At 39.8% G+C, this 14122-nt stretch overlaps 1 protein-coding gene across 3 annotated transcripts in view; it reads right to left on the bottom strand.

Moving 5' to 3' along the window:
• Nucleotides 1-5795: 5795 nt before the first annotated feature.
• The window catches only part of LOC116315513 (protein NLRC3-like), a 24110-nt gene continuing 15783 nt past the window's right edge, over nt 5796-14122 (bottom strand). The window contains exon 8 of one of the 3 annotated variants that reach the window (XM_039607572.1): nt 5796-7580. In XM_039607572.1, coding sequence (XP_039463506.1) covers nt 7568-7580 — 13 coding nt within the window. In that variant the 3' untranslated portion in view covers nt 5796-7567. The remainder of the gene's footprint in view (nt 7581-14122) is intronic. The other 2 variants (XM_039607573.1, XM_039607571.1) reach the window with 2 other exon arrangements.

Genomic DNA, 14122 nt, shown 5'->3' on the forward strand with positions numbered 1-14122 from the left:
CTCTTCCCGGGTGGGGGCAGATGGAGCTCCGCCTCAAGGTTTCTGCTGGGCTTTGTCTGTTCTTGGAGTACTGTTTGTTCCTCTTTATGAGATAACTCTTCGTTTATCTCAGCTCTGGCGCCAAGCACAGATGGATGACATATGGAATAAAACAAGTTGGAGGTGAACAGTTTCACCCCTGACTTGTTAAAATTAAATCCATTTGCTTTAAACAGATGCCTGCGTTCCCAAAAAATATTAAAGTTGTTGATAAAATGCACTGAGTGGTCAGTACATGCTGATATAAGCCATTTATTCAGTGCAAACAACCTGCTGAATCTCTCGTCTCCTCCTCTGATGGGCGGTACAGGTCCACTGATGAATACAGCTGCATTCAGAGAGTTTACAGTATTTAATACTCCAGTAAAGTCCCGTTTCAGAACCTCCGACTGTTGTTTGGACACATCGTTTGACCCTGTATGCAGAACAATGTTTGTCACAGTTGGATATTAATCTGCAATTTGAAGAATTCTCTCCTTCAAGTTGTTGACCATATCCTTAGGAAAGCAGAGGACTTTACTGTTCTTACCGCACATCTTTTATAAATCCTTTACGGCAGAGTCACCCACAATCAGAGTTTCAGGCCTAGCCTTTAGCTTTCCCTGTGGCCTTTTACTTTTCAACAGATTTTCAGTCCTTACTTCGCTACTTTTAGATGGATGGTTGTCCGACAGAGATCCAGGGTCCTTTGATAATGGAACAAATCTGTTCTGCAGCTTCACATTCAATTGTTTTGGAGGTTTGTTGTTAACCTTCCTATTCACAGTTGTCCAGTCCTGTTTCCTCCCGTATACAGGGGTAGAAGAGCTTCTCTGTCTCGTATGAAGTGAAGGCCAGTCGGTTTCAGAGATTTCAGCTCGCTGTGCCCTGCCTGTGATACATCCTCCCCCTTCCAGGAGACATGATTTATGTCTTGGTTTTGCACCAAGACAGTCCAAGGGGGGATTATCGCTTTAGGATTTATTATAATGCACAGAGTCTACTTTCTTGGTCATGTTATCTGTGCTCCTTAGCTGTGTACTAGCTTTTGTTTTGAATCAATGGCAAGGTTGTTTCATTTCCACACAGTCCATTTACCTCCATGTTTACTTGTAAGCGATGAATTTTTGTCTCCAGTACTGCAATCTTCTGCAGGAGGCTTAGTAGTCATCTGCGGAGAGGGAAGGCATCTTGTTGCTGGTTAGCCTAGCAGTTAGCACCTTTCCAGGCTATTGAGGCTGTTCGGTGCCCAGACGCTGTAAATCAGGCTTCAGCTGTGTGTAGGCCACACACACACGGAGCGCTGAAGATAAGGTAACTATAAAAATGTTGCTGTTTCTGTTAAGAACACTTTAGTCCTAATGATCTATAAGTGTCCAGAAGCTATCGCAGGTAAGCCCATACAGAAAAAGGGAAAAAATCAGCATAAAAATCAATAAAAAAAGCAAAGCATTTAAAGAGCAAAGAGAGGAAGTGCCCACACTCACAAAAGGAGAGGTGCAAATGTTTATAATATCAGCCTGACGTCTGCAGTTTAGTGTCAGCACAACTTTCACATCATATTCATCTCAGCACAACTAAAACATGCTGACTGACCTCAGAATTTCAAGTCCAGATCCTGGACTCTCCAGAAAACCACACAGATGCTTCACTCCTGAATCCTGCAGCTTGTTCAGGCTCAGGTCCAGCTCTCTCAGATGGGAGGGGTTGGACTTCAGCACTGCTGCCAGATAATCACAGCTGATTTTTGACAAAGCACAGTCCTTCAATCTGTATAAAGAATGAAAGATGTAAGTTTATTAGACAAAGTGTGAGCTTGAAATCATTCAGTGTTACGTAATCTGTTCAGAGCTGAAGAAGGTTCAGAATGTAGAAGTTTAGAAAATGGAAACTCCAAACAGCTGAAGCCAACAGGAAGCAGCTTCAAACAAACACAACAAGAGAAAAAACTCTGAACGTTTCACATTAAAGTCGTACATTTCTAACAAGAGTATTTTAAAGACAGCGTCACTGATGATCATCTTCTGCTCAGTAAAACTTTAACACTCACATGTGGAAAACCAATGATGCACAAAGACTGTGAGTGCAATGAGGGAGTGAGGAAGTTGACAGAGAGATGGTACAAGAGCATCAAGAAACCGGCGAAGAAATGGATTGAAGCTTTCACAGAGACGTGTTTGACTGGACACCACCAGGACACTGACTTTTATTGTTTTTAATTTACATGTAGATAAAGATAATGATATACTTTTTTGTTACTAGTAATTAGAGATGGCACGATACCACTTTTTTATGTCCAATACCGATATCATAAATTTGGATATCTGCCGGTCCTGATATCAATCCGATGTAGTGTATTTTATAATCAATAAAAAAAAATTTTTTTTAAATATCTTGCTGCATTTTGTACAAGTTCTAGCTCAAGTCTTAAAAAACAAAACACTAAAGCTATTCTGTTATACCTGTATGCAAAAAATACACTGCACCCAAAATATTTCATAGTTCAGCAACACTGATCAATCTAATAAACTTAAACCTGCACCATCCTCCCTATTCTGGTATTCTAAACAATAGTTAGCGGCAATATTAAACAACCCTAACTAATAGGGTTGTCAACTCCCAGCAAATTAAATAGGGAACCACCCCCCACCCTCTGCCTCATAATGCCTAATGAACATAATCTACTTTAATTTAATGCACATGTAAAATCAATGCACAGAAATCCATCTTCCTCCTTTTTTTTTTTAAATATAATATTTAAATATTCGAAATCTTTCTTCAACAGAATTGCAGACTGCACAGATGGTACCTTCCCAAAGGAAAAAGTTCTATAGCTTACTAGGGTATATATTAGAATTAATAGTTACTATATACAATAATGGACTTCTACAGGGTGGGCCATTTATATGTATACACCGTGTGAGGAACTGAGGTGTTATTTTTCTGCCATTTTTATTATTTCATTTTATTAATTCTATTTTTATTATTTTGTTACTGCTATTGCATCATAATCATATAACAAGCATTTGCATTGACGCATTTATTAATAGTGATATTGCATTTAGATGTTTAAACACATTGGCACCCAATTAAGCTTTATTACAGGTGCAGTTATAACCACTTTAAACTGTTGAGTTGGATTTATAATCTTAAATGTTTATATGCAGACTGCAGTGTGAAAGAGTAACTCTGTGCCAAAATAAGACAGGAAGTTACATGTTTTTGAAGTTACATGCTTTGCAGGAAGTGAAACCAAAACCAGAGTCTGAGTGAAAGTTATTCTGAGGAACTAGTCGGCAGGTGAAATGGGGTGCGATTGTGGTTAGCACATAGACATACACGTAACCACACACACACACACACACACACACACACACACACACACACACACACACACACTTAGTTAGAGGGATCATTTATAGGGGAAAGTTTAAATTGTTTTGCTTGGGGTTGCTTTTAGACTATATTAGGAGGAGCGAACATATTGGCAACTTTTGAAACTGTTGGAACTTCTGTTATGAAAATGATTATAATCATTTATACATAATTGCATTTTGTGCTTATTAAAGAGCTGTCGCTCCTTGGTCAAGTGAGGGTCAAAAACTTTTGGTTGGCGTTATGACCAGCCAATCTACTGTGAGTTTGACTGGAGCTGTGGAAGGATCGCAACACACGCTTACAAGATATGTATATCAGGTTACTTTTATGATCTTTTATTTGTTTACATTCTTTGATTAAGTTTTAAGTAGTACCATTTAAGTACACATCAGTTTCAGTTGTGTATGTGCTGGCCTTTGTCTGGGGAGAAGGTGAGAGGTGAGACAAAGTACAGCTGCGGTGATGACATAACCACATACATACATACACATAGTAGTAGGCCCATTTTGTGGTAAAGAGTTCAGATTTAATTCTGCTATAACTGTAAGAGTGCCGGCATACGCGACCGAGCTGTTTCAGGAAACCGATCTGCTGATTCCAGCGATAAGCGACAGCGGTGTGGGGGAAAACATCTGCATGGAGGCGAAGACGCGATGTTCTTTTAATTGTGTCTCAAGTTGTCAAATAGAACATTTGTGGTTTTGAAGCTGATGTACTGACGCAATGAGGGGGCGTCACTAAATATACTCTGATGCATATAAAATTGTATTTTGAAGTCTGGGCGATGAGACCTGATACTGTCGGCGTACAGTGTTCAGCTCCCACGCTGCGTGTTTCATTAAAATCATCGTCCGACTTTACCTTTTGGACCAGTGTGGTTACTTGCATTCCGCCTGTATTTACTTCCCTATATTTTTGAACCCAACAACCATAATAAAATGGGAATGGTTGGTGATATTAAAGTCTTGTTTGTGGCACATTAGTATATGTGAGGGGGCAAACTCCTCAAGATGGGTGGTGACCATGGTGGCCATTTAGAAGTTGGCCATCTTGGATACAACTTATGTTTTTTCAATAGGAAGAGGGCCATGTGACACATCAAACTTATTGGTAATGTCACAAGAAAAAGAATGGTGTGCTTGGTTTCAACTTAACTTTATTCTGTCATGAGTTATTTACAAGTTTCTCTTTGTTCATAGCCATTGGCATGTCGAAGAGGTTAACGTGTCCTCCAGCAAACATTAAAGCAGATTTCAACAGATGGTTGCTACTGTCAACAAATATGCATAACAGGATTGAATTAATAAAAATGACGGTACTACCTAAACTGCTTTATTTATTCCTGGCATTGCCTGTTGAGGTGTCCTCCAGGCAATTTACTGAATGGAAAAGAATGTTTTCAAATTTTATGTGGGGAAAACACAGGCCTAGAATAAATTATGAGACATTGCAATTACCTAGAAATAAAGGAGGCTCTTCCATGTCTAGAAAATTACTATAAGGCTGCACAGCTCAGAGTCCTGACTGCATGGTGCAACTCAACATGTGATGCCAGATGGAAAGAAATAGACCAGATGGAAGTTCATGTCCCTCTTCTGGCTATTCTTGGGGATAAATTATTGTAACAGTCATTTTTAAATAAGGTATCCTACTGCATAAAAGTACCACTGAGTATCTGGTTTAGGGTACTAAAAGATAAAATGTTTGAAAGAGATGCGAAAATTAGGTGGCCAGCATATGATACGGCATTCACCCCTGCAACAGTAGGTTTAAAAACTGGTGCAACCTAGGTATCACTGCATACTGGAAAATATCATCCGGGAAAGGTTTAGATACCTTCCAACAAATGTCAGTTAATTACAACTTGGGGAGAGGTGATTTTTTAGATATCTCCAATTAAGGTCTCATTTTAATAAGGATATTATGTCTAAGGAGAGAAGACCTTTAGTCCAATTCTTTATAAATATATGTAAAAGGGAAACCGCTAAAAAAAAAACTAATTTCCATGATCTACTCAACACTACAAACAGAAAAGAAATTGTCTACCACCTATATTAAATTTAGATGGGAGAAAGAGGCCGGAAGAGAGTTATCCGAAGAAATTGGTCTAATATATGTAAAACTATAGCCACTACTTCCAGCTCTGAACTATGGGGAGAATTCACTTAGAAAAACACTATGAAGTTTTTTATCACACCTAAGATTAAAGAACACCAAAGCAAAAATGTTGACCAAGGGAAATGTGGGAGGAGATGTGGATATACTTCAGCAGGCCACTTCCATATCTTTTGGGAATGTCCTAAAATCTCTCCCTACTGGTCAGTTGTGATTGAACACACTAAGCAGATAATTGGGTCACAGCTTGAAGGGAGTTTCAGTGTCTTTTATTTTGGCAATATACCAAAGAGATTGAAGAAACAGGATAGATACCTGCTACAGATAATACAGGCGACCAGCAAGAAAGCTATAACATGCAAATGGCTGAATGAGGAACCACCAACTGTTTCGGACCGGACAGAAATAATACACGAAATTCATACTATGGAACAACTAGCCTTCTCTTTAAGATTGTCTACAGAAAAATATGAACAATATTGGAAGAAATGGAAATGTTTTCGCAGAGAAATCATCATCATCATCATCATCATCGTTTATTTGTATAGCACTTTAAGAACACACCACACATCAGGCAGACTAAAGTGCTGAACAATACAGATCAAAACAACTACCTTTAAAAATACAATAAAATAATTAAAAACACAATAAAATTAATAAGAAAGGTGTCAGTTTCCTACAGAGTTAAAAGCCAGGGAATAAAAATAGGTTTTCAATCTGGACTTAAAGACCTGCACTGATGACGCTTGTCTAATATGGAGGGGAAGGTTATTCCAGAGCATCAGAGCCGCAATTGAAAACGCTCGATCTCCTCTGCATTTCAGCCGCGACTTAGGGACCGACAGCAAAAGCTGCTCAGCTGAACGGAGCGAGCGAGGAGGAACATGTGGCTTCAGCAAATCAGATAAGTAGACAGGAGCCAAACCATTTAAAGATTTAGAAACGAATAAAAGGGGTTTAAAACGAACCCTAAATTCAACGGGAAGCCAATGCAAGGAAGCCAGAACCGGAGTGATGTGATCGAATTTCCTACTACCGGTTAAAAATCGTGCCACCGCATTTTGCACTAACTGCAGGCGTGACAAAGTGCCCTACCTAACCCCTATTAAAAGGGAATTACAATAGTCCAGACGTGAGGTGATACAAGCATGAATAAGAGTTTCCAAATTGGGTTTGGAAAGGAAAGGCTTAACTTTTGATAGGCGTCTGAGGTAATAAAAAGCTGATTTTACCACCCCATTTACATGACCATCAAAAGTAATCGCGGAATCAAGTTTAACACCAAGATCAGTGATCGAACTTTTCAAGTGGGAGGTCAAATCACCAAAATCAACATCTGGAGAATCAGTAGAACGATGCGGGCCATATAAAATTGCTTCCGTTTTGCGATCATTAAAATTCAGAAAATTATTTGCCATCCATGATTTAATATCGCTAAGACAGTCAAGAAGTGATTGACATGGGGAGGTATCCAAATGACTAAAAGGTAAATACACAGCAAATCCAGCATGTCCAAATTAACACTGTCAGATTTGATTTCAACTCTTTTAAAGTGTCTATATGGGTCCACACCAGAGAGAGTTAATTTAACTCTTATTGGAGAGTTGGTACGTTAACTCTGATTTAGTGTTAAGTACCAAATCTGTCTGGAGTTGATAATTTAACACTTATTAATGCTAACTAGGTGTTAAGAGTTTATATACCAACTCTCACAGAGTATTCTAGTTTAACTACATAAGAGTTATCTTCTAATTAATTCTAAAAAGTTTGAATTTTACTCTGCTGAACTTCTAGAAATTCCTTTGGAAATAAACATTTATTACAAAGAGGCAATGATTTTTGAAAAACATTTATTTTGAACTGTGCACTACAATTTCAAAACATTTTCTGAAACATGTAACAATATGGAGCAATGTACCTGTTCTCACTTTCATTAGAATATTGTTTATCAAACGGTCTGACATAGGTAAATGCAACAGCATGCTCATTGTTCTTTTCTTCAATACAATATGCATGTCCTCCATTCATCACTTCCGCTGTCCCCCATATTCCACCTTCACAAGCATATCCTGTGTGGAGATTCAATAAAAATTAGTTGTGCACTAATTAATTGCACAAATAATCTGGTAATCAATTGCAGCACAGTAAAAAAAAAAAAAAAAAAAAAAGAAAAAAAAAAAGAATCATTTTTGAGCTATAACTTGTATTTTCCCAAAAGATTCCAGATCCAATGCCCATATTTAAAGGCAGTATTCTACCCGAACATGTTTGTTAAAATGGTGCTCTCTCAAACAACTGAAGAACACAGACAACAGTTAATGTTGAACTAAATTTAAAAACTCAATCTTTTTCATTTTTACCTAAACCGTGTGTACAAAACTGGAGGGATCTAAACATACAACCCAGTCAGGACATCTGCTACTGCTGTTTGCTCGGTTTTTTGTGTGGGAGATCATTTTCAGGCTTGAAGTAGCACCATTATACCAACATTTCACAAAATTAACCAAAAACTTGACTGAAAATTCATATGCAAGCTTTTTTCAAGGCTGTACTATTTGCCCGCTTACAATACATTTCAGCTAGCTAAAACAGATTATTATGCTATCACCGAGCAACGTGGCTAATGCCTTTCACACAGCTTTGTCTCAACTCCAAAGAGCCACAGAAGTAAAAGCTAATAATAATAATTGAAACAATCTGACAAAAAAATGACTTACCAAGCATGGCAAACAACTCAGAAATATGTAGAGCAAAATGTTCTGAAACGGCTTCACTTCAACTTGGATCGGAATCTGTGGTGCTGGGGGTGGGGTCTGTGAATTTACTCTATTAGTGTCATAGCCCCTCTAGAGTTCGGAGTTAAGAGGTCAAGAGTTGATGTTTCCATTGTAACACCTCCAGATTTGACATAGAAACACTAAGTTTTAACACTCGATTTTAACTACTATCATTTTACACCTCACAGTTACATTAAAAGAATGTGACTCTACTTAGAGTAAAATTAACTCTACTTTTGCAAGAAGTCTACTAACACCAAAACATTTGACACTTTTGAATTTGCTGTGTAGAGCTGACAGCCATCGGCATACAAATGAAATGACACTCCGTGTTTACGAAAAATCGCACAAAGAGGGAGTAAATACAGTGAGAAAAATAATGGCCCAAGGATAGATCCCTGGGGCACACCCCAAAGCAGAGGGGCCACAGAGGGCCAGCTTAACACAAAAACTCCTTTCGGAAAGATTTGATTTTATCCATGACAATGTCAAATCAGAAATTCCCACACAGGGGTATAAGCGGGAGATCAGCAGGTCATGGTCCACTGTGTCAGATGCAGCTGTCATGTCCAATAACACAAGCACAGCATATTTATCACGATCAGTCGCAACAAGAATGTCATTCATAAGTTTAACAAGAGCTGTCTCCGTACTGTGAAAGGGCTTAAAACCAGATTGGAAGATTTCAGACAGTTGCGAGCCATTCAAGTAATCCAACAGCTGGGTATGTACAATCCTCTCCAAGATCTTGCTTATAAAGGGAAGCTTGGAGATAGGTCTAAAATTTGACATAACAGAGCTATCAAGGCCAGGTTTCTTAAGTAAGGGATGAATGACTGCATGTTTAAACCCACTACGAACTTGACTGGTTAACAGACTAGTATTGAAAATTTCCAGGATATAAGATCCAATGGTAGGAAATACCTTTTGGAGAAAGCGGGGAGTAACAACATCGTTCGGGGAACCACAGGGCTTAGCATGTAACACCAACTCCTCTAAATCAAGCAGAGAAATTGGTGCAAAGGCAGAGAACAGGCTTGAGCAAGGAGCATGCATGGCCGGATCAACATTAGATGGGATCGGAGGCCTCAGGCTAGCAATCTTGTCCACAAAAAAGGTAATAAACTTATTGCACCTAGCCTCAGAGGACGGCAAAAGGTCGTAACTCCCCAAGTTAAGTACAGAATTTATAGTATTGTATAAAACGCGAGGGTTATGCGAGTTGGCCAAAAAAAGTTGAGAAAAGTAGGAGTGTTTATCGGCCTTAACTGCCCTCTGATAAGCTTTCCAGCTAATTTTTAGGGCTTCCAGAGAGACATGCAATCTATCTTTTTTCCACTGTCTTTCACATTTCCTACATTGTCTTCTAATAGCTTGGTTACGATCTGTTAAACATGGACTAGTCTTAGATTTACATTTTCTTAGCCTCAAGGGGGCAACAACATCAAGCACAGATTTACAAGCAAAGTCAAAATACAAAAATAGGTCATCTGCAGTGGGCAACTCAGGGGCATAAGACATTAATTTGTCAAACAATATAGAAAACCACTTGGCAGTATCAGAGCGAAAGGCATGATAACATCGAACAGGTACAGCCTGATTTGCAAAAGCATCAGAAGGAGCAATATCAAATAAGATAGGCATATGATCAGAGAACACTGCATCTTCAACACGTACATTGCAAACAGATAAACCATAAGATAAAACGAAGTCCAGTGTGTGACCACATTCTTGAGTGGCACCACTAACAGATTGGACGAAATTAAAAGAGTTCACTAAGGCCAGGAAGTCCTTGGCCGGGGCTTCCCCGGACAGCAAACGTGTATGTTAAAATCACCAAGCAGGAGGATCTGGTCATACCGTGATGCACAATCAGCAAGGAATTCCGAGAACTCGGATAAGAACTCCTTGTTATATTTCAGGGGCCGATAAACAATCGCACATAACAACGAAGGCGAGTGGCCCAGTTCACACAGAGTTCAAAACTGGTGTAACGAGACGAAGGGAGGCTGCTTCAAGTCCAAATGAGCCTTAAAAACAGCAGCAAGCCCTCCTCCGCAACCAGAAGCTCTCGGAACATTAAAAAAGGTACAGTCAGTGGGTACTAGTTCATTGAAGGAGCTTAACTCACCGGGAGAGATCCAGGTTTCAGTCAGGAAGAGCAAATCCAGAACACGAGAAAGAAAAAATTCCTTCAATATAAAGGTCTTGTTTGCCACCGACCTGGTATTTATTAGACCCAGCCTAAGAGGAACTGGGTCCAAAACTTCTGAGGCATTAGCAACCAGATCCACCGGTCGAAGGTTTTCTTTGTCAACTCCGCGCCAGCGCAAATGTCGTAGAGAAGAGAGGACTATTTTCGAGAGACCCAACAACAGGAACCTCCTGCGTCGCTTCCGCAAATCCGGTGACAGTGGTAAGGAACGCCAGTACGGTGGTATTGGTTCCAGAGGCAAAAAGCCTTGGTTGTCATATTCAGGCTGGTCAGACATCCGGATGGATAAACCTATCTCCAATAATGTCTGACGATCATAGGAAAAAGTACAACAGACATGTTGCACAAAGTTAGCTAAAAACAATAAAACAAAACAAATAAAGGAGGGCGATAGACGGCGTGCCGAACACACAGGCGCCATCTTCCATTCCCAGCAGCTCAGCTGTTACATGACTCTAGACTCCCGTGTTACGTCTTCAAAACACCTGTATTAATAAGATATATTTTTGTGTGTATATAACTCTGAATTTGTAACCAAATGTATGTCAAATTTCTCCCCAGATCCCCAGATTGTTTGTTTTTGGTCCTACCTTTGTTACTTCATGTTTAAATCGAAAAAAATACCCAATAAATATAAAGTTAAAAAAAAAAAAACAACGTGTTTCATAAACTCAGTGTTGGACTTGGCAGCTCACAATCACAGTGAATTTCCACTCATGAAAAAGCTCTGGCTGCTTCATTTCTCATTTCATATCAGAGACTTTAAAGCTTCAGTGAAGGTGTACTGTGATGGTTACTTTCCATATTCCACTGAGGCCTCCATAATAATTTCAGCTGTTCTGTACACACACTGTGTGCCTTGTATGTCTAATTATTGAAGAAGGAAAAGAAGCCGAGCATTCAAATCCAGCTGGCGTGGGTCCATCACACATTTGTGCCCAGGGCTCTGTAAGCTGAACATCCAGCCGTGGTCACATGGAGCCATCATGGATTTAGCGTGAACAATAAAATAGGCAGTGATGTTTCCAGAGCTGATCCAGAGCATAACAACATTAAAAATGATGTGGTTACATGGAACTGGCAGATCCTGGTTCAGGCTCCAGTCTGCAGTCATGTAAGCCATCATGTCCCACCTTCACTGGAGGCCATCTTTGGCTTTATTGTCAAACTCTACTCTGATTGGCTGGCCTGGAATCCCTGTTACCCATAATGCAATAGGCGTCAGACACGGGCAGAAAGAGTCTGAGATTTTTTACAAAGTGAAAACAGTTTTGTTTTTAATAACGTTGAGCCAAAATGAGAGAAAAAGGAGCTTTATGGAAGGAATAAATGTGATGAATGAGTCATTACATCTACACCTGAATCACAACACTCACAATACTCCAGCAGGTGCAGCCATCGGCCATTAGCTGTGCAACACTCACACAAATATATCAACTGTGTTTAATATTTTGGCACGTAGATCATTTATGTGCTTCAGCTCTTCTTACATTTTACCACCAACACGTTTCAAAATGAGCAGCTTTTACTTTGAAGGCCAGCTGTCTCTGTTTCCTGTTTTCATTGTTGGATAATGGAACAAGTCGATGCTTCAGTGCGTTTGTAACCGACCCAGAGTTTGGGCCGGTAAAACCAGTGTTGGGACTAACGCGTTATTAAGTAACGCGTTACAGTAACTACGTTATTATTGTGGTAACGAGCACGGTAACTAGTTATTATGCCAAAACCAGGAACGCGTTACTCGTTACTGGGATTTAGATAGGCTCGTTACTCGTTACTTCGTGTGGTGAATATCGCGGAGCTTCCACAGATTCAATAACATTAGCAAGTGGTGGAGGCCAGCAGGTGGATGAAGGAAAAGGGAGGCAAGAGGAGAGAGCCAAGCGTCGCCGGTCCGAGTGTCAGGTGAACTGAACTTCAGGTAAGAAGTTATGACCTGCAGTCTATCTGAGTCAGATATAAACCAAGTTTAGGTGGAGTTTATTTTCGGTATGCTGACATTTTCGTATCATGCGTGCTAGCTAGCATGACGGAGTTTCTATACAGCTGGGTGGGTGCTATGTTACTGATGTTGAACTTTATTTTGTTCATACGGTTAATTATTAGAGTTGCCAATCGTCCCCTAAAAAACAGAATCGTCTCGTATTCAGAGAAAATATTACGCGTTTCGTACTGAGGTGAAAAGGAACACAGTTTGTCCCGGACTTCAGCTACAATGAAAAAGACACAAAGCTGAAGCTGCACAGCTGCCTCTTCTTCTCTCATTCTCTCCTCTCCCGTTTCTACTTCAATCATGAAACTGATCAATGATCAGCTGATCGGCTTTTCTCTCTTGTTTATTTATCGCTCACTTTGCGCCAGAAAGAGGAAACCAGCGGATGTCGCGTTAAACAACAGCAGCACGTTTAAGCTTGATCAGCTGTTGTTAGAATTTATTTAATATTAATTTCTAGTATCAGCTGATGTTTGCTGGAGCCACAGCTGTAAAGCTGCTGGTCATGATATCGGTTTGGTTATCTCTGGAGAGAGGAAACATGCAGATGAAACCAGGAGATGTCCTTACTGAATCATCAGAGCTGAACAGGTGATGGAGAAACAGGTTTACCTTTTAGGTGACATGAATGAGTTGAAGGAAGTTATGAACTGTTTCTGAGAGACAAATAACACCAGGATCCTTTTCTACTAGCTGACAGCTGGTAACTGTGCAGGGGCGGGTCTAGCAAAGTGTTGCCAGGGGGCCAGGTAGGGCATTAACAGGGAAAGGGGGGCACAAGGAAATAGTTTTCTTTATTATTCTCATTTAAAATGTCTCGCTTTTAAAAAAATAATTATCTGAGTTTTACAACAAACAATTGATAGATTGATACATATATACCATCAGAACAGTGTACATCACTGTCACAACAGTGTTTATTTTCATTCAAAGGCTTTATGATTTTTCCTATAATGGTGGGCCGGTCTCTAGTCAAAATGCCCGGGACGATTTTTTTGTCCCAGTCCAGCTCTGTATGCAGCTCATCTTCAGTCTGGTGTTACCTACATCTTCCTATTCAGAAGGCAGAATTTCCAAGTTCTGAGTACAATCAAAAGCACCACGACTGCAGTTTTTGTGTTGGATGTAAAAAGCAGGCTAGAATCATGGCGGCGGTCAACGACGGTCCAGGCGTGGGATTTCTCTCGTGGAAATGTGCACATTATTTTTTCCTTTCTGTTGGTAGGTGGCACAGTGCACTTGTGGCAAGTAAGCAAGCTAGAAGACTGGCAATCTTGCTGGGTATCCAGTTACGGAAGCAACACATTAACAAGAGAATTCTGAGTAAAACCAAAGTTACTTTCCCTAGTAACTAGTTACTTTGAAAGTAACGAGTAACTTGAAGTAACTGAGTTACTTTTTTAGAGAAGTAACTAGTAATGTAACTAAGTTACTAATTTAAAGTAACTTACCCAACACTGGGTAAAACAGATTAAATGTCCCTGCAAAACAGGGACAGGGACAGGGACAGCAGAGCCAGAAGAGATGGGCCAGAATAGATTTTTACCTCCATTTAACCTTTAACCCAAATACCTATGTATTCTGATTGTTTTAACCACCATACCAGTGCTTGGTCTTAAACCAATT

This window comes from Oreochromis aureus, linkage group 3 (assembly GCF_013358895.1).
Source record: "Oreochromis aureus strain Israel breed Guangdong linkage group 3, ZZ_aureus, whole genome shotgun sequence".
Taxonomy (NCBI): Eukaryota; Metazoa; Chordata; class Actinopteri; order Cichliformes; family Cichlidae; genus Oreochromis; species Oreochromis aureus.